At 52.6% G+C, this 27,414-nt stretch overlaps 1 protein-coding gene across 12 annotated transcripts in view; it reads left to right on the top strand.

Annotated features, from left to right (window-relative positions):
- Window positions 1-27,414, top strand: part of PFKFB3 (6-phosphofructo-2-kinase/fructose-2,6-biphosphatase 3) — a 273,450-nt gene that overhangs the window by 37,455 nt on the left and 208,581 nt on the right. For 8 of the 12 annotated variants that reach the window (XR_009496776.1, XM_059892422.1, XM_025000350.2 and 5 more), the window contains exons 1-8: window positions 13,798-14,198; window positions 21,034-21,159; window positions 22,143-22,239; window positions 22,852-22,918; window positions 23,355-23,429; window positions 23,781-23,837; window positions 26,413-26,537; window positions 27,010-27,217. Coding sequence is in view for 11 of the 12 variants with exons in the window: in XM_059892422.1 (XP_059748405.1) it covers window positions 14,123-14,198; window positions 21,034-21,159; window positions 22,143-22,239; window positions 22,852-22,918; window positions 23,355-23,429; window positions 23,781-23,837; window positions 26,413-26,537; window positions 27,010-27,217 (831 nt within the window). In the remaining variant the exon portion in view is untranslated. 12 annotated transcript variants of the gene reach the window in all.

Below are 27,414 nucleotides of genomic sequence, written 5' to 3'. Positions count from 1 at the left end.
GTGGCAGGCTCTGGTGCTGCACGCCTGCACAGCTGCCCCTCTTTCAAGTGCTTCTAGTCTAGTAATTACCATCGAGTTTATCTGTGTTTCATTGAGAACAGTTAGAATCCTTGGAGGAGTGGAGGAGATGCTTTGAGGCCATTTCGACGGCTTATGGGCAGAGGAGGGAACTGGGGTCTGGAGAGAGCAGTGCCATGACCGGTACAGACAGGTTCGGAGCGGGATCCAGGCTCCCAGCCCCCAGCCCATCCCCCCTACCCCCGCAGTCTCTTCTGTGCCCCTCACTCCCACAGGATAAGCTTCGGAGACCTTATCCAAAGGGCTGGTTCACATGGTTGAAGATCCAAACTTCGCTTATCCGCAGGTTTCCCAGAATCGCTTTTTGCCAGTCATTTTGAGAGCCTGGCTGCAGTATTAACCCTAAGTCTTACGGTGTCACTCAGCATTCCCTCCTGCCTAGAACCCCACTCCTTTCACGTCCTGGGACCAGTTTGGTCTTTCAGTCGACATTGCTGTGTGCCGTGGAAAACAGTGTTCACACTGCTCTGAAGCCCAGGAGTGGGCTTCTGAACCTAAGGAGTGTGCGTCTCATGGGAACGCGCTGGCTGCTCGTCTGTGTTGGAGGGTGGGCGGGCATCTGCTCTGGAGGATGGGGCAGGCAGCACAGAGAGAACCGGGGCGGGAGTGGCAGGAAAGGATGTTTGGCTGGGCGGACGGAATGACTGGCCAGCAGCTCGTCTAATAATAGGACTACCAGCCGGAAGCCACAGGTTCAAGCTGAGGGCTCGCTGGAGGGCACCAGGATTTCTGGACTTGGTGCAGGAGCGGCTAGGCGCCTTGGAGGGCAGGGTGTGGAGGGTGGGAGGGGAGCTGTACAGAAGGAGGGGGGGTGGTGCCAAATGCGGGCGGTGGAGTGGCCCCACCTCCACCTCTCAGCCTCAGCTCACCTGCTCCTCTGAAAACCATCTTTCAGATGGGAGATCGTTTAGCTAAAATGGGGGTTCTGCCTTGAAGGATGATGGCAGAGTGGCTCCTGGGGTGTGTGACAGCTAATTTTATGTCTTGACCTGACTGGGCCAAGGGATGCCTTGGAAGCTTGTTAAAATACGATTTCTGGGTGTGTATGAATGTTTCTGGAGAAGTTGCATTTGACTCAGTGGACTAAGGAAAGCAGATGGGCCTCCCCAAGGTGGTGGGTGCCATGCTGTCTGGTGAAGGCTTGGATGGAACAGAAATATGGAGGAAGGGTGAAGTATGAGTCTCTTGGTATGAGTCAGGATGTCCATCCTGTCCTTGAACTTTGGATGTCAGAGGTCCTGGTTCTTGAGTGAATCCCACCTACTTTCCTGGGTCTCCAGCCTGCAGATGGTAGATGGTGGGACCTCTCAGCCTCCAAAACCGTGTAATGAGTTTCCTTTTATACATACATAAACACACATATACTACATACATGCATATACATACACAACCATACCTACATACACACAAGTGTGTGCCAAGTCAACTTCAATCACGTGCGGCTCTTTGCGACCCTATGGGCTGTAGCCCACCGGGCTCCTCTGTCCATGGGATTTCCCAGGCAAGAATACTAGAGTGGGCTGCCATTTCCTCCTCCAGGGAATCTTCCCGACCCAGGGATGGAACCCGCAACCCTTTATGTCTCCTGCATTGGCAAGGCGGGTTCTTTTCCACTAGCACCACCTGGGAAGACCCCCCCCGCCCCGCTGACACACACATACACACACACACATTTACCTACACACATACATACCTATGCATATACGTACACGCATGCACACGTATCTACATACATGCGTACACACATACATACGTACAAATCTGTTTCTCAGGAGAACCTTGACTGTTACAAGAAGTCGCAGAACCTCCCAGCCGCAAGGTGGATGTCGCTGAGTCAGATGGGGTGGGGAAGACGAAGGAGCTGGGGAAACCTGTTCTCTGGCTCAGGTGGCACCCCCTGGCTGAGAGTTCAGGGAGAGATTCAGGGTCTGGAAAAAGGGGAAGGCTCACTTTTCACAGAGCTCTTCCCATCTCAGCATGGGAGGTCCTGAGCCCGATGTGTGCCGAGTCTCTGCTGTGCACTGTTTCTATGAAAACCCTGTGCTTTAGGTAAGCATTGACCCTGAGGCACCGCGAAGCAAGCCCACTCGGGTACAGTGGCTCACAACTTGTTCAGCCTTCTGCTCTCTCCTCTCCCCTCCCCATGTTGTTGAAGATGGGGGTGCTGGGTAGGAGGCAAAAGGGCGAAGGCTACCAGTTGGCGGGTGCAGACCGGGCTGTGGACGCAGAGTTCTGGGCTGACCCTTTCTGCTCGTCTCCATTCTCCCAAACTTGCTTTTTCCTGGTCTCTCTATCATCCTCTTCTCCTCTGTCTTGTTGACCACCTTGTGGTAACTTTAACAGATTTAATGTTTTCATTTTTCAGGTCTCTCTCCATCAGCCCTCATCTGCTGTCTTTTTCTTTTTTTAATTGTGCTGAAATTCACACAATGTAAAATGAACGATTTTAAAGCGAGATTTATCTTGGGCATGCCACGCAGCATGTGGGATCTTAGCTCTACGGACCGAGGATGGAAACCACTCCCCACTGCATTAGGAGCACAGAGTCTTAACCACTAGACCACCAGGGAAATTCCAAGATGAACATTGTAAAGCACACAGTCCAGTGGCATTTAGTAGAATATGTTCACAATGCAGTGAGACAAACATCCCATCCAGTCCCGAAAGGTGATCGCCACCCCCAGAGAAAGCTGCATCCCCATTAGTCAGCCCATATCTCTCCAGCCCCTGCTGATCAGCCATCTGCTTTCTGTCTGTGTGGATCCACCTGTTCTGGAGAGCTCCGCTGATGGAATTATACATGGCACGACCCTTTGTGTCTGGCTTCTTTCATGGAGCATAATTGTATTAGTTTGCTCCGGCTGCCATAACAAAATACCACCGATGGGGCGGCTCAAACAACAGACACTTGTTTTCTCACGGTTCCAGAGGCTGGAATCTGAGAGGAGGTTTGGTTTCTCCTGAGGCCTCCTTGCGCTCACAGGGCCTTTTTCCTGTGGGCACACACCAGGTTTCTCTTTGGATGTCCAAACTCCTCTTCTTATAGAGACTCTAGTCAGGTTGGATGAGGGTCCACTCTAATGGCCTCATTTAACTTTATTGCTCTTTTAAAGACCCTACGTCCAAATACAGTCACACTTAAAGGCACTGGGGGTCAGGGCTTCAGCATGTGAGTTTTCAGTTCAGTTCAGTTCAGTTGCTCAGTCGTATCTGACTCTTTGCGACCCCATGAATCGCAGCACGCCAGGCCTCCCTGTCCATCACCAACTCTCAGAGTTCACCCAAACTCATGTCCATCGAGTTGGCGATGCCACCCAGCCATCTCATCCTCTGTCATCCCCTTCTCCTCCTGCCCCCAATCCCTCCCAGCATCAGGGTCTTTTCCAATGAGTCAACTCTTCACATGAGGTGGCCAAAGTACTGGAGTTTCAGCCTCAGCATCATTCTTTCCAAAGAAATCCCAGGGCTGATCTCCTTCAAAATGGACTGGTTGGATCTCCTTGCCGTCCAAGGGACTCTCAAGAGTCTTCTCCAACACCACAGTTCAAAACCATCAATTCTTTGACACTCAGCTTTCTTCACAGTCCAACTCTCACATCCATACATGACCACTGGAAAACCCATAGCCTTGACTAGACAGACACTTGTTGGCAAAGTAATGTCTCTGCTTTTGAATATGCTATCTAGGTTGGTCATAACTTTCCTTCCAAGGAGTAAGTGTCTTTTAATTTCGTGGCTGCAATCACCATCTGCAGTGATTTTGGAGCCCAAAACAATAAAGTCTGACACTGTTTCAACTGTTTCCCCATCTATTTGCCATGAAGTGATGGATCCAGATGCCATGATCTTCATTTTCTGAATGTTGAGCTTTAAGCCAACTTTTTCACTCTCCTGTTTCACTTTCATCAAGAGGCTTTTTAGTTCCTCTTCACTTTCTGCCATAAGGGTGGTGTCATCTGTATATCTGAGGTTATTGATATTTCTCCCGGCAATCTTGATTCCAGCTTGTGCTTCTTCCAGCCCAGCGTTTCTCATGATGTACTCTGCATATAAGTTAAATAAGCAGGGTGAGTTTTAGGGGAACACAAAAACTCATATGAGTTCCCCTAGACACATGTGTTGAAGAAGGAAATGGCCACCCACCCCAGTATTCTTACTTGGAAAACCCCAGGGGCAGAGGAGCCTGGCGAGCTATAGGCGATGGGGTTTCAAAGAGTTGGACACGACGTAGCCACTAAACACCAGCGGCACGTATGTAATGCCCTCAGGGTTTACCCATGTTGCAGTATGTGTCAAGGCTGCCAGACTGATTGAGTCTTTTTTTTTTTTTTAACGGTCTATTTCTTTTTGGCTGCGCTGGGTCTTGGTTGCTGTGTGCAGGCTTTCTCTAGTTTCAGTGAGTGGGGGCTACTGTCTGGCCTCTTCATCCACCATGACTAATAGCCAAGTGATTGCTTTCTTGCTGATGAGGAAACAGCCTGAACTAGGGAAAAAAAAAAAAATCCCGAGTTGTCTAACTTACCCTCAGTTTATCCAGTGATGTGTTCTGGAAATCTTTCACCTACCGAAAGTCACCCAGCCCTTTTCTTATGGCACAGGTGGGTTTTTCCTGTTTCTTTTCCATCTGTGATTTGGAAGAGAGTGTCATGCAGGTCCTAGAAGACCCTCAGGAGACATCCGGGTGGGGGGGCGCTTAGGGATAAGTAGCTGCTGTGGTTTCCCCTGCTCCACGGCGAGTTGACCCAGAGCTGCCGCCTCAGTTTATCTGGCTCTTACTACACTTCTGGCTTGCTTCTTTGACCTCTCCTTGTTTTGTGTTTGTGTCTAATAAAATATTGTCATTGGGAAACTCTTCTGGCAAGAAATAGTCACAAAGTGTTCCAGGGCACGCTTCCATGATTATGATGAAAAGAAACAAGGCTGATGTCAGAGGGAAATGGGTGGCCAGCCCTGTGTGTGTGTGTGTGGGTGGGTGGGGGGCTCCCTGTGGCCCAGTGTCTGGGCCCCAGATTTTCCTCTTTAGAAGTTGGATGTTAGTGCAACCAGTGGTGGTGGAGCTTAGGGAGACCAAGTCACAAACCAAACTGGTGAGAGAATGGTCTTTAAACTAGATTGCTCACTTGGTACGTTTCCAGGAAGACCACAGCTGCTGGGCAGGATAGAACGTTCTGGTCTGCTCACCAGTGGGTTGTCTGTGAGGGAAGGGAAGGGGAGGCGGAGGCGTTCTGTGCCTGAAGGGTCTCTGTCATGGCTGCTCGCAGAGCCGAGGCAGCCTGTTAGATGAGGCTCCCAGCAGTCAAAAGTGAAAGTCGCTCAGTCATGTCCAACTTTGCGACCCCATGGACAATACAGTCCATGGAATTCTCCAGGATTACCCATCAATTCTCCTCACTGCAGGTGGCAACTTTTTCAGGATGTGAGGACCCTTTAACCTGCATCCTATGGTATGGTTGCAGGTCCCTACATCCACTTAGGGTTCCAGCACCCCGATCTTTTCCTGCTGCACCCCGCCGCCTCTTGTTTTCATGCCTTTGAGATGAATTTTCCAGAAAAAAAGTTTTCTGGCCTGCCCTTCTCTTAGGATAAATGCTGTTTGGGGAAGGAGTGGAGGAGAAATTGAGAACCAAGTCGTTTGAAATCATCTCTCTACGCAGGGGGCCCTGTCTCTTGAGCTCCCTCTCACCCTATCTTCCTTACAAACCCTGAGCAGAGACTCTGAACCTTATCTCAGGGTCCTAAGACTGTTGCCTGCCTATTATAACTTGTCCTTAACACTATATCCAGAGGCCAGCCTTTCACCAAGTGCACATGCAGATAGCCAGTGAGGTGGGTACCTGCCATCAGCCCGGCTGCATTCTAGCCCCTCCGGGTGGAAACAGCCAGGATTACAAGGAAGGTCCCTCCCATCTTCTTGCTGCTCCTTCTCGGTGCCCACTGGGGTCTTCCTCTATTTTAAAACAGGAACTAGTTGTCCTGATGGTCCACAAGGTGCCCCCTGGCTGCCCCCCGCGCCCCACTCTCTACCCACCTGGCTGTCTGTTGCGCCCACTGGCCTTGTACCCGAATCTGGATCCCAGCCCAGTGCCTTCCTCTTTGTGCCTCCACTTGGATGCTTCTCACTCCACAAACCTGGGAGGGCGACTGAAGATGCAGGATACGACACGGAACATGGACCGTCCGCCAGCTTGTTATAGCACAATGCGCTGAAGCGACGGTGTCTGCACTACATGAGGTTAACTGGGACCCAGCGCTGCCTTTAGCTCCTCCTGGTTTTTCTCACGACTGGAAAACATTCAGCCACGGTTGCTGCTCCTGTGGGCCCGCACTGCCCTGGAGCCACAGTGATGTCATGCTCTTGACAGTCTGGCCACAAAGATACCTTATCAACCATAGAAATTTGGAGCTCATCAAAGAGTTAGAATAGTTTTCGAGAAGTAGGATATTTCTTTTCCTCTTTGCTTTTATTAGGACATCTTAAAACCTTTGAGAAGTACACAAAGAGCTCAAAGCCTCCCTCCACCACCTCTTTAAAAGAATTTTTTAATGCTGACTCACTTTGATTTCATGAAATAGTATTTCTTTTTAAATTGTCTCTGCTGTGGTGGCAACTATTAGCCTTTTAAGAAGGGGACACTGTTAGATGTGAGTGCTGGGACTCTTTGGAGCGGGGTGACTCTCTGTCTTCATATGCTAAGGAGCACTTTACAGTGTAGGCTTATTTGGAAGTTTTTAGTTATTAATCTTCATAATAGTTTCTTAAGACGCTTCTTATTTCCTCGTTATATCCAAATAGTAGGTAACGTAGACATTTGTCATAGAAACCACTTGGATCCAAAGTTTTGTTGTTGGCATTGTTATTGAGAAGGAAACTGAATGTTCTAGTTGGAAAGTAATTTAATTGGGTGACACTTGAAAGAATACCAGCCTAGCCAGATATTTTTTTATTCCTTGGCTTATTATTAATAGCTATGTGATCACAAGGAAGTCATATTGGTGAGCCTTGGTTTCATTAACTCTAAGGGGAAAAGGTAGGAGTTTTCTGTCTGTGTGTTTCTGTGTGTCTGTCCGTGTGTGTGTGTGTTGGGGACACTATGAAATTCAAAATGAATCCTTATTTCTGACAAGGACCATGTCTCATTTGACTTTGGCGCCCCCAGGACAGCTGCTGTTAGTGAATGCTTGTTTCCTGTGGGAAGAAACGAGAGATACTGACTTTCTTCGATGGGTGCTCTTGGACTTAGCAGAGAAACGCTGTAGGACAATGAGATGGATACGAAATTCCCAGCCCATCTGCCCCAAGTCCATGCAAACTCTCCGTATTCTCCCAACATGAACTTTTTACCCTGAGCCTGCATTCAGCGTGATCTTACCTTACCCAACACCTGTCTCTCCGTTCCCTACTTGCATTCTATTGCGTGGCCATTTCCCACTCTGGTCTTCAATTACAAGCTCTTGGGCACGGGAGATCTTTCTTTGTCATACTTGGTGTGAGACAGAGCACGCAGCACTGTGATGAGCTAGTTGATCACCTGCTGCTGCTTCCTGGCTGGATCCGAGATGGTTGTGATTCCAGTGCAGCCTGTTCTGTGCATGACTCGCAGCTCCTGCTCGTGAGCATCTGTTAAATGTACCAGAAGATGGACAGTGAGCTGCATGCTGGTCTCTGTGTTTGGTTTCTCCTCCAGGAAAAACAGGTTTGGCACGGTCGTCGGGAGCCCTCAGCCAACCTCTGCATGGGTCTTGTCTTTATTTCATGTCGTGCCTGCAAAGACCGCAAACCCACTAATACTCTCCCGAAGATCTACACAAAGCCCGTAAACAGAATCATCGCCCCTCTCCACCAAAGTAAAACAGTTTGAGCTTGATTCCTCTTTTCCGCTGGTGCGGGATTCATGCAAATTGTGTTTGTATATGTGCGTCATTTGCAAGAAGCAAAGGTGTTAGGAACACATGCAAATCACCAGATTCTTGGCTCCCTTTCTGCCAGTTCCCCTCTCCCTTCATGTCTCGGTCTGTACTGTCTAGAATCCCATGAACAGAGGAGCCTGGCAGACTACAGTCCAGGGGGTCGCAAAGAGTCAGACACGACTGAAGCGACTGAGCACACACTGTCTATGCTTTTGTTTATTTTTTCTCCAGAATTTGAGCACACTGATCACCAATTTAAAATCTGGGGTATTTTTAAAACGCTTTTTTTCTTTTGAAATACGAGAAGTTACAAAATAGCACATAGAGTCCCATGGACCCTTCACCCAGCTTCCTCTTATGGTGACACCTCCTATGATGGCAGAAAAATATCAAAGTCAGGAAACTGATCGTTGGTACCAGACTGTGAAACAGACCACAGGATATCTGATTTTTAAAAGCACACACAGAGGAATGCTTTAAAACCTTTTAATTGGAGGATAATTTCTTTACAATATTGTGCTGGTTTCTGCCACACATCAACATGAATCAGCCACAGGTATACAAATGTCCTGTCCCTCTTGAACCTCCCTCCCATCTCCCACCCCATCCCACCCCTCTAGGTGCTTGCAGGGCCCTGGGTTGAGCTCTGTGTGTCGCTGGCTATCTATTTTACATATGGTAATGAATCTGTTTGCATGCTACTCTCTTAGTTTGTCCGCCCCCCCCCCCCCAACAAGTCTGTTCTCTGTGTCTGCATCTCCATTGCTGCCCTGCAAACAGGTTCATCGGTACCATCTCTCCAGATTCCACACACACATAACATCTGTCTCGATATTGGGTGAAGAGGTTGGCAGGGAGTGTCAGACACTCTCAGAGCAGGAGCCTGATGCAATGCCTGCTTGAAACACCCAGGGCAGTTTTAAGAGTGTGGTCCCTAGGTCACGGGTGTGCCTTCAGAAGAGGAAAGGCCTGCAGGAAGTGGAGGAACAAGGGCTGGGCAGAAGGAAAGGAAACTTGCTGGTTCAGTAGGACTTCAGCTGTGACTCTTCACCAAGAGCCAGGCTGCGGCCACATTTAAGTGTCCTGGTACCTCATAATGAGATGAGTAAGTCCCTTCATTTGGAGAAACATCTATATGACATTTGTAGAAAAATAAATGATTTTTAAAAACTGGACTTTATTTTCAGAGCAGTGTTAGATTCACAGCAAAATTGAGAGGAAGGTACAGGCTTTTTCCAGGTACCCCCACCCCCAGCCGTGCACACTGTCCGCTGTTATCAGCGTCGTTCACCAGGTGGCGCGTGGTTGCTGAAGCTGAACCCACACGGACACATCTGCTGCTGCCGTTGTGTGCGCAGTCGTGTCTGACTCTTTGGTACCCCACGGACTGTAGCCTGCCAGGCTTCTCTGTTCATGGGATTCTCCCAGGCAGGAATACTGCAGTGGGTTGCCATTTCCTCCCCCAGGGGATCTTCCCAACCTCCTGTGTCTCCTGCAGTGGCAGGCGTTATCGTCACCCAAAGTCCACCATTTACTGTGGGTTCACTCCTGGTGTTGTATCTTAAATGAGTTTGGACAGATATATAAAGACACATATCCATCACTGTAATATACAGAGCAGTGTAACTGCCCTAAAAATCCCTTGTACTTTACCTGTTTATCACTCTTTCTTCCCTAACTCCTGGCAACCATTCATCTTTTTACTGTAATTGTACCTTTTCCAGAATTTCATAGAGTTGGAACCATAGTCTGTAGCCCTTTTCAGATTGACTTCTTTCACTTAGGAATATGTACTTACCGTTCCTCCATGTCTTTGTCATGACTTGACAGCTCTTTTCTTTTTGGCAGTAAATAATACCCCATTGTCTGGAGGCATCACGGTTTATTTATCCTTTCACCTGCTGATGGACATATTGGCTGCCTCCACCTTTGGGCGATGCTGAATGAAGCTGCTATAAACCTCCATGTGCAGGTTTTGAACTGGGTTTTCAGCTCGTTGATGTTGCATCATGTGGATCTCTGTATCTGTGTTCCTATTCATGTATGAGTGACATTTTATATATATATATATATATATTTTTTAAGTCCTCTCCCCTTTCTTTGGATGGTTGGTGAGGTAAGGGCTGATTTCAGTCTTATTTGGTGTCTCTCTTCACTCTCTCCGACACTGGATTGTTCGCAGGAGCAAATGATGACACTTTGTGTCTAATTAGCAATATCTGATTGCTCACCACCTGCCAGGGCTTGTTCTGTCTCCTCTCGCTGGGGAGAAGGTGGGTTCTAGCACCATTTCAGTGTTTACATCTGGTTCAGTGGCTCACCATTGTGCAAATGGGGTTGCTTTTTTGCTGTAGTTACAGGAGTGTCTGGGGTGGTGGTAGTGGGGGGGGTTGGGGGGTAGTTAGATGACCTTAGCTGGCAGAGGGAACCAAGAAGCGAGAGGTCATGGAGAAAACCCAGCCCCACCACTCCCACTGAGTCTGGACCCAGCAAAGGAATTCTCCTCTGTAAAGAAGCACCGCAATAGGCCATACCACACATGAAGGGCTTTCTCAGCTGTGTTCTGGGTGAGACAATCTGAGTCAATGCACTCTACTCCCCTCATCATCACTCTGCTCAGCACCCTGGTGTCAGGCTGTGGCCATCACAAGTCCCTGGGGAAATGTCTATGTCAAGTAAGGGAAAAAAGTTCCTAATTGGCTGTGGTCCTTGACCTTTGGCCCGGTTCTGACCCCTCTAATGTCTAAACTTCACTTTACTCATTTAAAAGGATGATTGGATAATCTGGAAGATTCCTTGTAGACCATGGGTCATAAAATTCTACACCCCCCCCCCCAATCCTTGAAGCTTTCCTGTTTGTAAAAATATCATCGGATTAGAGGGATTTTTACATTCTCTGCTGCCTTTTCTGAAGGACGGCATCCCTGATCGCCAGATTTGGGGGTGGGTCAAAGCCATGGATGACTGGATATAGATAAGGTTGTTAGCAGAACTAGGGAAACAGGTGGATGTCTAAACCAGTTGCCTCTGGACCAGTCCATTCTGGAGTTCAGATACGCTAGGCTTGTGTGTAAATGGACTTGCAGAGAAGCAACGTTATCTTCCAGAAGAACACTACCCTGATGTACCGCACTGGGGGGACTGCAAGGACTGCTCCAGGTCTGGCTGTCTCATGACCCACACCACCGCCCCCACCCCCACCCCCCGCCCCAGCCTTATTTTTAAAGTGTGAATTCGACCTAGTCCCTCACTCTCTCCCAGTTTCTTTGCACTTATATATAAGAAGTGGGAGAAGGATTACGCGAAACTTCCTTTGCTGGCCTGCATCAAGTGAGGGAGGTGATGATGAGCTAGAACTCAGTCTCTGCTCTAAGGCATTATGGACACCCAGGCAGCGAAGGTGCCAGGTCTGGGTGGTGAGTGCTCAGCTAGAAGCTCTGAGGACTGTCACTACCTGTGCCCGCCGAGCTGGGCCCTGGTCAGACACGTGATCCAGACGGGGAAATTAAAGATACACTGTCAGTTCACTTCTGTGGCCTGCTCGGAAACACACAGTCGCCTGTAAGCTTGGAGGGTGGAAGAATGCCTCCCCAGCCTTGCCCTGTCCTTCAGCCTGTGCAAAAAAAAATCGGTGGGCAATAGCAGGCACACAGGTACCCTAAGTCCTCAGGGAGAGACGAGTGTGCAAACATGCAGGGGTGCAGCCGAGCCGCCCCGGACCGAAGCAGCTGGGGTCAGGCCGCCGGTGCGCCCTCCCCGCTGTTTTCCTCTTTGGGTCAGCCCGCTCTTATTTCTGGAGTGGAGTGGGGCTCTCCCTGGGGCGATCTAGGGTGTCATCTCTGGCATTTGCTCCCAGTGCAGAAAAACAAGTCCGAATGCAACGCACTCGGGTTTCTGAACAGCTGCCCAAGCTCCGAAACCAGGCAGTCAGCAAAGCGGAGGAAGGGAGGAGGGGGGCGGGGCGGGGGGAGGCGGTCAAGGGCGCTGTTTCGGTGGGCGACGCTCCTCCCCGGGCTGGGGAGCGGGGAGAGTGGGGGACGTCCAAGCGAGTGGGGTGCCCCTAGTGGGGATCGGGGTGCAGGGGCGAAGGGGTCGAGGGTACCCCCCGGTGGACGACAATGGGAGATCCGGACCCCTGGGCGGTCTAGGGTGGCGGAAAGTGAGGATGCTTGGGCTCGGTGAGGATCCTGCAGTGGGGGTCGGTGCGCGAAGGGAGGGGTGTTGAGGGTACGTCCCCACACGGTGGGTAGCGCTGGACGCTCTGCGACCCCCGGCGGGCTGAAGGAGGGGGCTGCCTGGACTGGGGGAGTGCCCAACATGGGGGTGGGCGTCGGGCTGGGGGATGGTTCGGAGCTCCTGCCTCCGGGCGAGCTGGGGTGCGAGGAAGGGGGAGGCGCGGCGGGGCGGGGCGGGCAGGCAGGAGCGGCTTGCCTGCCGCCAGGGAGCGGGCGCCTTCCCAGCCGAGCCATGCGGTACGTGAGCGACGTGTGGCAGCCTCTGCGCAGACTGTTCCGCGGCAGTGTGGGTTTCGGCGAGCGCCGCCTCCTTCCAATCACCGCGCAGCCCCAGCGGAGGGATGCGCCTGTGCAGCGCAGCGCTGCTCACCGAGGCGTCGCGTGCCAAAATCACATCCAAGTGAATGCCCTGCTAGGGAGGCATCCCCCCGCTCCCCGCACCCCAGATTTTCACAGGGCGGCCACGGACCTGACCTCACGACTGCCACATGTCCCCAGCTGATGCAAAGCCCCGGGAACCCTGGAACGGAGGGACACACACAGCAAAAATTGGCGAGGAAGACGTGCAGTAGGGCTGTGCGGGTAAATGGCACGAATTTTAGGGGTTTGCACAATCAAGGTGCCGCCTCCCAATAGTTATTCCGGACTTTCAGTCAGGTAATCAATTTCAGATCAGAATAGGATCGAGGTTTATTTACTCTTCTACTAGAAGAAATAAAAGTATATCGAAAATATTGTAAACGGTGACCGTGAAAACCAAGATGCCACGTTCCATTTTGGTCCAGCCCCCTCCTTGTGCCCACCATTCCGGGGACCCCGGGTTCCAGGTCTTAGGCGCTGGCTTTTGGGGAGAAGTGTTCAGCACAGGTCAGGGTTTCTAAGGAATTCAGGAAATTGCGCAGAGTGAGGACCAAGGGCCAAGGAAGCCCCCTCCCCTGGGGTGGCTCCAGGGCCGTGGCGGCTGAGACTCACGGATATTATTAGGGAGCAATTCCGGCAAGGAGTGACCCCACAGGCGCTCTCAGCGACCTTCTGGCCTCTCTCTAGGGTAGCAGAGACGCACACCCCCGTCCCCTCTTAACTTTCTCCCAACCTTTAACCCGAAACCCCTGTCTTCACCGTGACCGTGCCTGGCCCGGAATGCATAAAGTAATTAGCCTCCAATTAAAATAAATAAATTTATATTTTAAAAAATGCACAGTATCTGGGTCCCATTCCCAAAGAGGCCGAGTCTTTAGGATGCAATAAGCATTCCAGGTGATTCGCTTGCAGGGCTCCACGGACCACACTGGACGGTGCTGTTTCTCTCCTCCCAGCACAGCTGCAGTGGTTATTCTGGGAAGCTGTGCGGGGCGTTTTTAGGGGATGACAGGAGGAGGCTCACGAAGTGGCACCTTCAGCCAGGGCTTCTTTAGGGCGTTATCTGAGTCGGCGTCGCCGGTCTGCAGGGGGCGCCAGCAGGCTGGGCCACTCTCCTTCCACGTGAAAGGGGGCTGGAACCCGAGGAATGCGTCCCCGCCCCAGGGCTGACGTGTGTGTGGCTGTCTTAAAAGCCGGGGCGGCGCGCTGGGCATCCAGCAGAGCCGGAGAGGAGGCCAGCGGGCGAGCACCGCACGGGCTTTAGCCGGCGGAAGAGGACCGTGGCTGTCACTGCGCTCGGAGCATCCCAGCCCCGCGGAAGCCGTGGGTGCCTCCCCAGCCCCGCGTCCCTCTCGCAGCGCTTGGGGAGCCTTGCGCCCCAGGCGAGCGCCCGTGATTTAGCACAAAGCACGTTTCCAAAAAGCCGCGCTTTCGCGCACGCACCCTCGCCCCCCTTTGTTTCGGGGGTCGCCAGGCCGCTCTCCTCCCCAAGTCTGAATTCTTCAGAAGGGGTGGAGGGCCGCCGAGCCTCGGCTGGGAAGATGCCCTTGGAGCTGACTCAGAGCCGGGTGCAGAAGATCTGGATCCCGGTCGACCACCGCCCCTCGCTGCCCAGAAGTGAGTGCAGACGCGCGCGGGGCCGGGCGGCCGGGGAGGGCGCGCCGTGTGCGGAGAGAGGCCATTGTGTGGCGGGCGCCGGCCCGGCGCTTTTGTGCCGGCTCCCCTCCTCCGGCGCGCTCGGCCGGCCGGGCGCCGCCCTCCGCGCCGTCCCAGCGTCCCGGCCCGGGCGCCCCCCGTTCCTCCCCACCAGCTCCGGCGCGGGGCGGGCACGGCGCCGGCGCTGCGCCTCCCCTGGCCGGCGTCGGGGGCGCTGTGGCCCGGCTCGAGGGCTCCGTGGGGGCTCCGCTCGGCTCGGCTCGCGCGGGGAGCTCAGAGGGACCCGGAAACGGCGCGCGCTCTGAGCGGGAAGCGCCGGGCGCCGCCGGGAACCTCCGTTTCGAGGACGCTTGGGAAGGGACGCCGGCGTGTCCCGCGGCCCCGGCCCCTCTCCGGGGCGCCCGCCGCGCCTCCTAGGGTCCCAGCCGCCGTTCTGTGTCGATCGCTACCTCCGCTCTCCTCTCTTCCCCTCCTTCCCTCCCGCCTCCTTTTCTCCGCTTTCCACCTCCTCTTCCCCACCGCGTGTTTCTATCTCCTCTCTCAACCTCTCTTTGCTTCCACCCCCACTCCATCCTTCGTCTCTGTGTTTCTCTTTCTTTATGTATTTACATCGTCTTATCTTTTTCTCCTTCTTTCTATGTATTTCTAATCTCCTATCTTTAGTTCTCTTTTTTCCCCTCTCCCTTCGCCGTCTTTACTGCTCTCTGCTTCCCTCCTCTCTTCCTTTCCCGGTGCCCCCCTCTACCCTCTGTGCCAGGGGCGTGGAGAGTTGTCTGGAACTCAGCCTTTGTGCACGTTTTGGGGAGGGTCTTCGGGTGGGGACTACACAGTTGGCAGCATTTCCCACGTGTGCGAGCCGGCGCGCGCGGGCACACATACACACACACACACACACACACTCTCTCTCTCTCTCTCTGGACTTGGAGTTTTGCTGACAGTTCACCTTCCCGCCCTGTTGGGTCTTGGCAGCAAAATCACCAAGGGGCCTGTCAGGTGGACAGGCTGAGACAGTGGTGAGCATTTTGCTCCAGGTCAGGTGAGGTCAGAATGCCTGAGAGGTAAACACTGGCTCCCAGGTGCAAACCCTCCCAAGTGGCTTCAAGGCATCCCCCGAGCTAGGTGGCCCGTGGGCCTTCTCTGCCATCACATTTCTCAGGGGCTGGTCACCAAGGCCGCAGTGACAGCTCCTCTCCCCAGGTTTTGCCCAGGTGTGAGTTACCTCCCCGTCCTCAGACCTGCCCCAGAAGGTGAGGAGTGTTGGCCCTGGGGTGCTCCTAGGACATCCTGGTGATGGGAGCCTGGCAAGGTGCTCCCCATGCTGGCAGGGGTGGGGTAGAGTAGAGTGCTCCTCCACCAGCTTGATCCCTCAGGTCCAGCCGGCCACAGAAAGACAACTAGGCTTCTTTGCAAGGTAGCTGGGTGCTGGGGAACCTTACAGGTGTCTTGCTCCCCAGCCCTTTCAGGTATAATCTTAAATAGCCCACTGAACAGGCTGACCGCGATCTGGTTATATTTCTGTAAAACTTGGTGGTGGTGAGAAATGCCCCACCTGAAATCAGGAGGGAGATACAGAAGGAGCCCCACCCCTTTTTGACTTTTGAATAAAAGATGCTGATAAAAGAACACTTGATACACTGGGGCACACAAATATACATTGGTTCTCTCAACACCTGTAGGTGTATGTGTGCACACAGAAATGCACACTCACATTTAGTCGTCCTCTGGGGTTCATGTCCTCTGGGGTTCACGGTGGGGTGAGGACTGGGAGGTCTGGCCACAGCAGGGCGGTGTGGGAGGGGGGACTCTGAGCGGGCTGGCATCCGCTTGTTGAGTGATTCTGACAGACACAAGTGTGTGGCCACGCTTTTCTTCAGGGCTTCAGAGATCCATCCATTAGTTCCTATCAGCCTGCACGTCTCACACGCAGATGAGATATTTGCCTGAAAATCCCTATCGGAACAATTTGCAGCTTGATGGGTGGGGGGCTGGTGGTGGGGTGGTTTGCTAAAGCTGATGGATTAAGTCCCTTGTCTCTGCCCACTCCTGCAATCCCTGTGTGTGGCTGTGGGGTTACATTTTTTTCTTAGAAGATTATCTGCACCCTGGGTATTTATTGCTTGCATGCCGTTATTTTAAGTAACAGTGTCTTTCTGGGTTTATATGGTCACATTTGTCTCCTCCCATCGTGGAGAGAGGGTATCTCTTCCTGGCATCTTTCCCATTCCCTGCCCCTCCCCCCTTCTTTAATGGCATTGGGAACTGGGTGGATTTTTCTCCCTCCTGAACCTGTTCCAGTCTTTCTAAGTGCTGTCCTAGTGGGGGTCACAGCAGACCCGTCTGAGATGTGTTAACTAACAGAGGACACAGAAAACACGACTGTGGATCTGTAAGGAATGGTTAAACAGCCACAGGAAGCCCCAAATTGATTCATTTGGTGGCACTTCCACCTCTGAAGCCCATCATTTCAGGGCCTGGTTGCTACAACTTCATGGTGGTAAATGCTTCTTACAAATCCTGCCGCTTCCTTCAAATGCAGACTGTAATTCAGGGAGACTTACCGACTTGGTGAATCAGCTGAATGGACAAGGAAGTAGACTCTCGACTGGCAAGAACTAGTGATCCTTTTTCTCATCACGGAAAGAGTTATGTGTGCAGGTCCCAACTCATGTATCATTTCTCTACTCAGAACCCGCTTTCCTCATCTGTGAAGCAGGTTATGTACTGTCTGCTGAGAGGTTTCATCTCACAGAGGCTTTAGCCCCATTGATGGTTTTCCGGCTCAAAGACGGAAGATCGGGGAAACCTTACAGACCTTATCATGTGGGCAGCCACTGTAATCTGCAGTCGTGATTCTCAGCCCTGGCTTCACATTTAAATCAAGTTGGGGGACTTTGGAAAAAATGCACGCTGGTACCCCCTCTCCAAGTTAGAATTGCTACAGGTGCAGCCTGTGCATCCTGGTTTTAAAAGCTTTTTAGGTTCAGTCGCTGGTTGAGAACCACTTTTTGAGGAAGGAGCACTTCAGGGGTTTCAGGTGAGAAGGACCAAGGTGAACCCCAGGTCTGTCCCTCACCGCTTATGCAGGGGACCTCCTTCACTTGTGGGTCCTGGTTCCCTCGTGTCTGGCCTTAATGGAAGAAAGCCCCAATGGCTGATGGAGGCTACCATAGCAAGTATCCTACACGTTACCTTCTGCTTCACTCTCCGGTAACCTTTGTGAAACATCCGTGCATTTCACAGACAGGGAAAACCAAGACTCCGAAAAGTCTTGGTAACTCGTCCGGGACCTGAGGCAGTGCTGGCTTTGAACTCTCCTGGCTCCGGGCCCTCTCAGCCACCGTGCTCCTGCGTTGTCAACTGATTCCCTGAAATGCCCCTCCCTCCCTTGCTGGGCAGAGAGCCTGTTGGGGTGGGAGGGCCATTCTCTGGACGAGAATTAGGCATTGAATTAAAATGTGCGTGCAAAGCAATGAATGAGTGCAACATCCACTGCACAGTCCAGAAGAGTTTAGGAAAGAGGTTTTGCTGAGCTGGGGTCTCCCCACCCTGCAGAGCCTCGGCCCACCTCACTGCCCCCACCCCTGCCATCCCCCTGGGGCAAGCTCACTTCCCTGTCAATTCCTAACACGGGACCAGGCAGACTCTCTGGGCTGAAATGATCCCAGGAGAAAGTTTGTGTCCAATAGACCACAGTCAGGTGTCTGCCGTGGCTTTCTGGGGCTACCTTCCATTCTCCCAGGGCGGAGTGTGTGGTCCTGTTACCCAGAGAGCCCTTTTCAGGTGATGTCGTTTGCCCTTGCCTGGCAGCGATGGGGGAGCAGGTTGCCATGGTTACCATAGACACTCTGCTGTGGAATTTGCATGAGGCCCGCTGGGCACTGGCCTGGTCTACATCTGCAGCTCACCCGTCTGTCTTCCATGAGTTCCCCTGAAACTTGGTGTTGAAGCCTGACTACCTACTTAGAAGAGAAGAGCATGAGTGACGTGGCATCTTTTGAGGTTAACATTTCGGGGTGCCTATGGGTGGCAGGAAGTTTACAGGAGGTGCAGTATGTGCGTGCTAAGTCACTTCAGTCATGTCTAACTCTTTGCGACCCCATGGACTGTAGCCCACCAGGCTCCTCTGTCCATGGGATTCTCCAGGCAAGAATATTGGAGTGGGTTGCCATGCCCTTCTCCAGGGGATCTTCCTGACCCAGGGATCGAACCTGTGTCTCCTGTTGCTCCTGCATTGCAGGCAGATTCTTTAGTGCTGAGCCACCAGGGAAGCCTACAGGAGCAATGGCAAAGTGTCTTCCATTGGTTTTTTTATTTTCTGAGCCTGCAGTATGGCATCAGTATGGTAAGCTAGGACAGCAGTCCTGCCTGCTTGAGGCAGTGGAAAATGTGAATCAGAGAGGTTAGCTGCTCAGTCAGGGTGCAGGACTGGAATTGGAATCTGCCAATGCAGCCCCTTTCCAGGGACTTCAGACTGTTGCTTCTTTACCTCTAACCTCGGTATATCCCCTTACATGCAAGTACTTTGGGGAAAACCTAGCGTTAAGCTATACACTTATCTTCCCTATTCCTGAGCTATTGGAGAGGAAGATGAAAAGGCAGGGCTCCAGGGAGGAAGGTACGAGAGGTGGGAGTGTTAAAAAGGTCAGTAGAGAAAAAGAGGTTCAGAGTGGAATTGAGACAGAGGCAGGAGATTATGGGACCAGGAAAGCACTTGAGATGTGCTGTGAGTTTAACAAAGAGGAGGGGGGGTAAGGTTTTGTCATTTCGGGGACCCCTGAGCACCTGGGCGGATGGGCAGCAGCAGACACCTTTGGCGGCTCTTTGAATCTCGTGCAAGAAGCCAAAGGACTCAAGGAATGACTTCTGCTTCTCCAGACAAGCAAGGGATGGTTTATTTGGTTTTGAGATTCAGCTTGAATTTTGGGTTTAAGGTATTTATGCTGCCATGTCTTTATGGGTTTTGTTTTTTCCTCCCAAAGTATCTATTGCCAGAGGAGATTTGCACATACGATTAGTGGATATAGAAGTAATCCCCTATTTGATAAATCAGTCAGCATCTGCCTCTGCTTCCTTGGCATGAGTCCAACAAAAGTATTGCATGCATGTGCACAGCCAAGAGTGTGTGTGTGTGTGTGTGTGTATGAGTGTGTGTGTGTGTTGATGCTCCTGGGAGCAGAGACACGGTGGGGATATCAGATAAGACCAGGGGAAAACCAATGGGTTGGGGGAAGGATCAGCAGAGCGGGTGTTTCCGGGTGCAAGCAAGGACACTTTCACTTTCTTGTGTGTCATCTGTAGCTGTCACATGCTGATAGGTGTGTCTTCTGTTCTCACTGGTCTCTGAGGAGGCTATCAGCTTTCTCCGCTTGCCCCTCAGGGACTCCAGAAAGTCCCCTGGTGCATCTTTGCCCCAGTCCCGTGGTCACACAGGACGAGACACCTCTGTTTTCTAGGAGCCTGTTTGTTCCCAGCCCCTGGGTGCTGGGGAATCCCAGCCAAGGGTGTCTGTGGCTCCTGAGTGTCCCTTGGCCTCCTAACAGCCTTTCCTCCTCTTCCTGGCTCTCCTGCAGATTGTCCCTGACAGTCTAGAAACATGAAAGGAGAAACAGTGTCCATGTGTGGCGCTTGCTGCCCCGTGTCCCTAGGCTGCAGGTCCCAGAGGCAGAACCTAAGCATCGTGGCTGGTACTTGGCCACCAGGCCCAGCATCATGGGGCTGTGCTGGGGTGTCCAGATTGAGAGGAGGGGTATACACAAGCTTGTGCTGTCGGCGGCCTGGTGGCCCCCAACCCTCCCATCTGACACTCGCCTGTTTAGAAGGAAAGAACCTAGATTCCATAGTGCAGTCTGAGTCGCTTGGTCTGCACTGTAGCTGGAGCCCGGGGAGCGGGGCTGCGTGGTGGTCAGTGAGCGCCTCACACGCTGCTGGGTGGGGAGCGGGCAGGAGGCCGGTTTCTGCCCCACATGGGCGGTCCTGGGCTCATGAGCACTTCTCACCTGAGGCCAGAGACTCTCAGGAAACACTGCATCTGGAATGTCCAAAGCAGGGTTCTTTGGGCTGCTTTCTACAAACCTAGTGAAAACGTCTCTCCCTGGAGTTTTGTTGAGATTCCAAGGAACATGGGTGAGAAGCCAGGAGAGGCTGCACAGGCAAGACCCTCTGGGTTTCTGGGAGCCCTGCTTGGGGCCCTTGTGACTTGGCGGCAGCCAGAACTTGGACAAGGAGGAGCAGGCACGGGCAGTGGAATTTGTGGGGTCAGCTTCTTGGTCCCTGACCGACTCCCATTTCATAAACTCTTACTGTGAAAATTGCCTTTTAAAAATAATCTTTTTTAGGAAGGCCATGCAGACCACGTGCGTGGAGGTGCAGAAATTTATCTGTAATTTGGCTGCTGGAGCCCCACCTCCCGGGGCTCTTACCTGCCACCTCTATTTACCTGTTACCTTGCATCTGAGACAGCCTCTCCTACTGATGACCTCACCCTTATTGGTGCAGGAAAGTCCCTTCCTTACACCCCAGGGCTACTTTCCCCTCTGGGGTTAGTCATCATTTTCTGGCTAGGTTTGGGGCCCTTTGGTGTCAGGCTGGGAATTTGGGGTCCCTGCCATGAGGACCTCAGAGCAAGAGGGAGCCGTGTGACCAAGGGCTCTGGCTGTCGGGGGCCCAGTCCTGCTGGATTGTAAAGTGCAGGGGCTTCCAGGTGGGAATGAAAGCTGCGTTTCCATGGGATTCTTTAAAGCCCATTGTGGGCAGCGCTGGCTGCTTTATTCATGGCCCTTCTGTTGTTTCTCCCCAGCCTGTGGGCCGAAGCTCACCAACTCCCCGACAGTGATTGTCATGGTGGGGCTCCCTGCCCGTGGGAAGACCTACATCTCCAAGAAGCTAACCCGCTACCTCAACTGGATTGGTGTCCCCACGAAAGGTGAGGCTGCAGCCCAAGCCGGAGCTGTCACACTGGGGATACACTCTACTTGCCACGACCCCAATCCCCCCAGAAAAGAATGGCCTTTCCCTCTCCAGCTGCTGAAACTCTCTTTGCGGGACCACTCTAAGGGGCTTTCCCTGTAGTGGGGGGGGGTCACCCCTTCCTTTCCACTGTGTCACCCACCACCCTGTATGTACGCCCTGCTGTATGCATGGGAGTCTCTGCTCACTGGCTGCTCTCTGGTTCTCCCTGCCCTGTGTCCTCCCCAGCTCAGCCCTCATCCCCTCCGGGAAGCCTTCTCTGACCACCCCAGTCTGTGCGGATCTTCCCCGAGTCCTTGTTTGTGACATTCCTCCACTGGCTGTCTTAAAGTACTCTTTCTGAGCTATTGATTATATTTTTTTATCTGGTCTTCCCACTGACACGGGGAATGTCTTTAGCACGAGGACTAATTTTTCACATTTGCTGCCCCAACCCCCACCCCCACTCCAACCTGTGCCCAGCACAGTGCTTCATACACAAACTGCCCGATCAGCACCCAGTGCCCATCCTGGGCGTGGGCTGCTGGTATACAAAGTGGCTGCTGTGGATCCAGCCATGTATGTGAGTCCGCACTCCCTCTCAACCGTGTTGGTGGGAATCATGGCCCCAGTTTTTACTAGACACGTGGCCACCACCTGCTTTCAGGCTCAGCCTCCAGCCCCGGCCCTGAAAGGCTAGCTTCCAGGTTGGGCTGTGGGAGGCGACCCCAGAGAATCAGGGGCACTGTGAGCAGTGCTGGGTCTTGGGGAACCCTGGCTGCCTTCCGGATCAAGCGATGCAGGTGCAGGATGTACAGCCCCCACTGCCTGGTTTCTGGCTTTCCTGGGATCTTATTCAAGTCGTGCGCCAGCTTGGTTTCCTTCTTTGGAAAGAGGGATCCTGGGAGATCTTTCTGGCGGTCAGCATGGTCAGTGAAGGGTCTGTTCTTTTTCACGCAGTGTTCAACGTGGGCGAGTACCGCCGGGAGGCCGTGAAGCAGTACAGCTCCTACAACTTCTTCCGCCCTGACAACGAGGAGGCCATGAAAGTCCGCAAGTGAGGCCCCGGCTGTGGGTGCAGGGTGTTCTGTCTGCTATGTGGCCTTAGACTGGGAGGGAGGGGGGCAGCCAGCTCCTCCATGTGCAGCACGTGAGCCTCTCGGCCTCTGAGCCTCACCGCTGTCCTCCGCTTCCAGGCAGCCTGCGCCCGCTGGTATGATGCAAACCAGCGAGATCATCTCACTCGGCACGAGCTAAATCGTTCCCTGCAAAATTGTCTGTTAACCCCAGAAAAGGATTTCCTTTTTAGCCTAAAATGACCAGGGCTCCCAAGTGTGACCTGAGAGTCACCTGGGAGCGGGGCACTGCCCCAGTGCCAGCCCCACCTGGATGGGTACAGTGGGCTTCCGTGGGCAGGACTTGGGCAGCCGTCTTTTGGAAGCTCCCAGGGGCAGTTTTCGGCATGCCAGCCGCACTCAAGCACTCCCCAAGGGCTGCAGCCGTATGTGCGGGACTCTGACTGGGAGCCTCTGGCCTGGTGGTCTCAGCCACCTTGTACACTTTAGCGGCAGAGTCGCAGGTCACCCTGCTCATTGTGGGGGGGTGGTAGTGCCTGGGTGTCCCCTAGGATGGACCCACTCTGATATACCTGTCTCTTTCCGTGTTGCAGGCAGTGTGCCCTGGCTGCCTTGAGAGATGTCAAAAGTTACCTGACGAAGGAGGGGGGCCAGATCGCAGTAAGTCTGGGGAATAAGTCTCGTCTCCCCTCCTGCCACGTGACAGTGCCCTGGAGGGTGGGGCGTGTGGACAGAGCCATGGGGGGACGCCGCCGGCGGGGACAGGCATCTGGCCTGAGCTATGAGGGAAGCAGGGGGTGCGGGTAGCCCCAGGACCCAAGAGGAAGCTGGTGGGTGGGGCAGACTGAGGGGCATGGCCCATCGGACCTGGGAGGTGCGGCCCCCGAAGCCAGTATCCCTCCGTGGCCCTCCCCTGCATGTTGCTTTAAGGACTGTTCCCACCCCGGCCTCCCCTTTGGTCCCTGAGCGCAGGACAGAGGCCGTGGGGGGCCTGGGAGGATGCAGTTTCTCCTGGAGTCCCAGAAAGTGGCAGACCTGACCTCTGCTGGTGCAGTAAACACTGTTCAATGCCAACCGGGTTCTCTTCTCTGGCCAGGTTTTCGATGCCACCAATACTACTAGAGAGAGGAGACACATGATCCTCCATTTTGCCAAAGAAAACGATTTCAAGGTGAGCCTGATTTCTCGTCTTGGCCCGGTGCGCTCAGGAGCAAGGGGGTCCCGCAGGGATTGACTGGTTCCTTGTCTGGAGCACCTGAGCTCCACACTTGGGCTTCCCCTGCCACGGCCCAGGTGTTGTTGCCTACAGATTGGGCTTTCCTGGTGGGGGCCCTAAGGGGTTCCTGAGACTGAGGAGGGGAGCATCCTCTATTGGTGGGAGGGCAGAGACTGATGGCTGGTTCTTTCTTGTGTATTTGGGCATTTATGTGTGGGGTCCTTCCTGCTCCAGTGTGGCGGTGACATCACAGCGATCCCAATAGCCTTTGTTGTTTCCTAACGTTTCTGTCTTGTTTCCTTCCAGGTGTTTTTCATTGAGTCTGTGTGTGATGACCCTACAGTCGTTGCCTCCAACATCATGGTAAGACCCCCAGAGCATGGCAGTCTGAGAACAGGGTGACTGGGTCAGCCAGGAGAAGCCGTAGAACTTTGAGAATGAGCTGGCTCTGCCAGCTGGCGGTTTGATTTTGCCTTGCGGGGAATCAGGCGGATCAGAAGTGCAGAGCAGGACTTAACTTAGAAACACATTCTGCGACCCAGAATTGATCTTAGTAAGGCCCTTCAGGTGGTTGGCAGAAAGCTTTCTCTGTTGGACGTAAGAGAGAAGTCGAGGACCTCAGTTTTGGTGGGAAACTGTTTTGGTGGCAGTAGCCTTGGCCGCTGATGGGTGAGGGGGCTGCTTAGGGTGGAGGATGGAAATGGAGACAGGAGGCTGGTCTCTTGCTGGTACGTTTTCCCAGTAGGTAAGCATGGTCATGTGTTGACAACAACCTATAGGACCCTGCAGACAGAGGGCAGAATTCCCAAATTTGGGAAAAATGGGAGTGGTAAAACTGTCTTCCTGCTTCTCTTGCTGTGTCAAGGGGAGGGTTACCTGGGTAAATTGAGGGTACTTGGCAGCTTAATTTGATGTCTTCTTAAATTGTACTTGATAACAATAAACTGTAAACAGAAAAGGTTATCGTGAAGACTTCACTGGAAGTCCCCTTCTCTTATTGTAGGTCACTTTCTCTCCAGCTTAAATACATCCGAGTAAGATGTTACCTGTAGCAAAAAGCTGGTCGGACCCTTCTACAGGGAGTGCCAGACTTTGGCCATGTAGTGTGTGTCCTTCAAAGGAATGCTGAGAGTTTGTTAGTTTTTGGTGGTGGGCCTTTGCTCCAAGGCAGTGGGAATATTTGCATGCATTTCTCAGCAATGAGTTCATATTTCAGGAAGGGCTATTGAAATGGTAGGAAAATCAGTCCAGATTGGTTTCAGTGGCCCCAAAGGAGGAGGCTCAAAGTATGAGGAAATACAAGTAGCCTTGGGCTAAACAAAGGCTTTTGCTGTATTTCTTTGGTTTGGTTCTACATTTCCACCGGGTAGGGAAGCAGAGCGCAGCTGCAGGATCGACTGTTTCCCTGGTGAGCAGTTGACACTCACTTGGCCAGAAGCTCATGCACCATCTTGTCCTCTGTGAATCCCTGGATCCCTGTTCCCCAACCCTCCGTGTTCAGAAATCTCTCTCTGATGACGCCTCCGAGCTGCTTAGCAGTTTTTAGACTTTTCTCTCATGCTTTTTATGCAAGAGGCTGTGTTGGAGGAAGAGATCTGTGAACCGAGTTTTTTTTTTTTTTTTTTTTAATTATGTTAAAATATACATAACTTTGGTGGTGGTGGTTTAGTCTCTTAAGTCGCATGTCCAACTCTTGTGACCCCATGGACTGTCTCCTACCAGGCTCCTCTGTCCATGGGATTCTCCAGGCAAGAATACTGGAGTGGGTTGCCATTTCTTTCTCCATGCATAGCTGGGTTGGCCAAAAACGGTTTTCAGATTTTCCTGTAACATCATATGGAAACACCTGAATGAATTTTTTGGCCAACCTAATAAAAATGGTTACCACTTTGACTGTTTTTAAGTGTTCAGTTCCATGACACTCGGTACATTCACCCTGTTGGGAAACCATCCCCACTGTCCACTTCCAGAACTTTTTCCTCTTCCTGGACTAAAACACTGCCCCAGTGAAACACGAACTCCCCGCCGAAGTTGGATTTTTGCGGTGTGCCCGCCTGTCTTTCATGGCTGTGGTCATTGTTGAGGAAGAAGAGAGCACATGTGAACAGATTCTGAGTTTCCCCGAAATCGGCCAGGTTTCTCAGGCTTGTTCAGTTTTAGAGGACGGCAGGCCCGAGGGGCATTTCTTCTCTGTCTCTGTCCCATGAAAGCGAGCCTTGGTCGGGACCAGGTAGAGAAGCATCCACTGGGGACCAATGACAAGGGGGTACCACCCCGCCCGTGAGCAGTGCAGGAGGAACCCGATGATTCCGCCTGGAGGGTACCCACAGTAGCGGGGCATTGCCAGCACCCCCTGGGGCACCTTTGCTGACAGGCAGCCTCCTCTGGGTAGGTGCTTATGTGGGACTCAGGGAGACTGAAGACCAGGTTGTCTAGTGGTGACCTGGCTACTGGAATGATCCTGAATCGGGGCCCATTCAGAGGGATTTATTAGAATCCACCTGGGGTAGGACTTCCATGGCAGTCCAGTGGGTAAGACTTCACCTTCCGATGCAGGGAATGTGGGTTTGTTCCCTGGTTGGGGACCTAAGATCTGAAATCCCGGACAGAAAACCAAAACATAAAACAGAAGCAATATGGTCACAAATTCAGTAAAGACTTTTAAAATGGTCTACATAAAAAGAAAAAAAAAACTTAAAAAGAATCCTCTGGGTTTCCTGTCCTTGCCTTACCATGGGTGCCCTCCCCATGGAATCATCAGGCTGTGACTCAACGCTCAGCCATATCTCTTTTTGTTTTCCTCTTAGAACAGTGGGTCAGGTCATCATCATTCTGAGCCCATCCATGCCTTTCCCAATTTGCAAGCCCCAAATCCTGCTCATTCTAAGCAGAAAGCCCTCCAGCGTGATTCATCAGCTGCCTCTTTGTGGTGTTACAGGAAGTGAAAATCTCTAGCCCGGATTACAAAGATTGCAACTCCGCAGAAGCTATGGACGACTTCATGAAGAGAATTAACTGCTATGAGGCCAGTTACCAGCCCCTCGACCCTGATAAATGTGACAGGTAATTCCTGAGCAGTGACTGAACCACCTGCTTCAGGGCTGTGAATATTATTCCTGATGAATAATATTCCCATGAAGCGTTTGCTCATGGATACTTTTATACACTCTTTTTAAATGTCTCAAAAAAAAAAAAAAATCCTTGGTGATATATTCGGTATAACTATCGTAGGCCCCGTGTGCTGCTGCTGTGTGCAAAGTGAGTTTCTGAGCCCTGTCTCTCCCGTCTCTCTCCGTCCTTTGCTCTTTCCCCTTATTTTCCTTTCAATCCTCTTGCTTTTCTCTCTCCTATCCTCTGGGAGGCCCTCTAGCCCCACTCTGCTGTGGGAATTGCAGACTCAGACCCCCCTGACTCTCGGAGCAGAAAGGCTCGGTCTGTGCCTCCCTGGAGTGACGCTGTGGTGTGGTGGAAGCCGAGTCTCCCTGGTGGGGCTGGGCTGCACCAGCTGCGTCTGACAGGCCGGCCCCCCCTGCAGGGACTTGTCGCTGATTAAGGTGATCGATGTGGGCCGGCGCTTCCTGGTGAACCGTGTGCAGGATCACATTCAGAGCCGCATCGTGTACTACCTGATGAACATCCACGTGCAGCCCCGCACCATCTACCTGTGCCGGCATGGCGAGAGCGAGCACAACCTCCAGGGCAAGATCGGGGGCGACTCGGGCTTGTCCAGCCGGGGCAGGAAGGTAGGGGGAGCAGGGGCTGGGTGGAAAGCGTCCCTGTGCATATGTGTCCTGTGTACATATCTGTGCCCTTGTGTGTCTGTGTGTGTTCCTCTGGGTATGTGTCTGTGTTCTTCTGTGTGTGTCTCTGTGTCCTTGTGTGTACACGTGTCCTTGTGTCTGTGTGTGTTCCTCTGTGTATGTGTCTGTGTTCTTCTGTG

The sequence above is a fragment of the Bos taurus genome, chromosome 13, assembly GCF_002263795.3.
Source record: "Bos taurus isolate L1 Dominette 01449 registration number 42190680 breed Hereford chromosome 13, ARS-UCD2.0, whole genome shotgun sequence".
Lineage (NCBI taxonomy): Eukaryota > Metazoa > Chordata > Mammalia > Artiodactyla > Bovidae > Bos > Bos taurus.
Note: the sequence above shows the minus strand (reverse complement) of the source record. Positions and strands in the feature narration are given on the sequence as shown.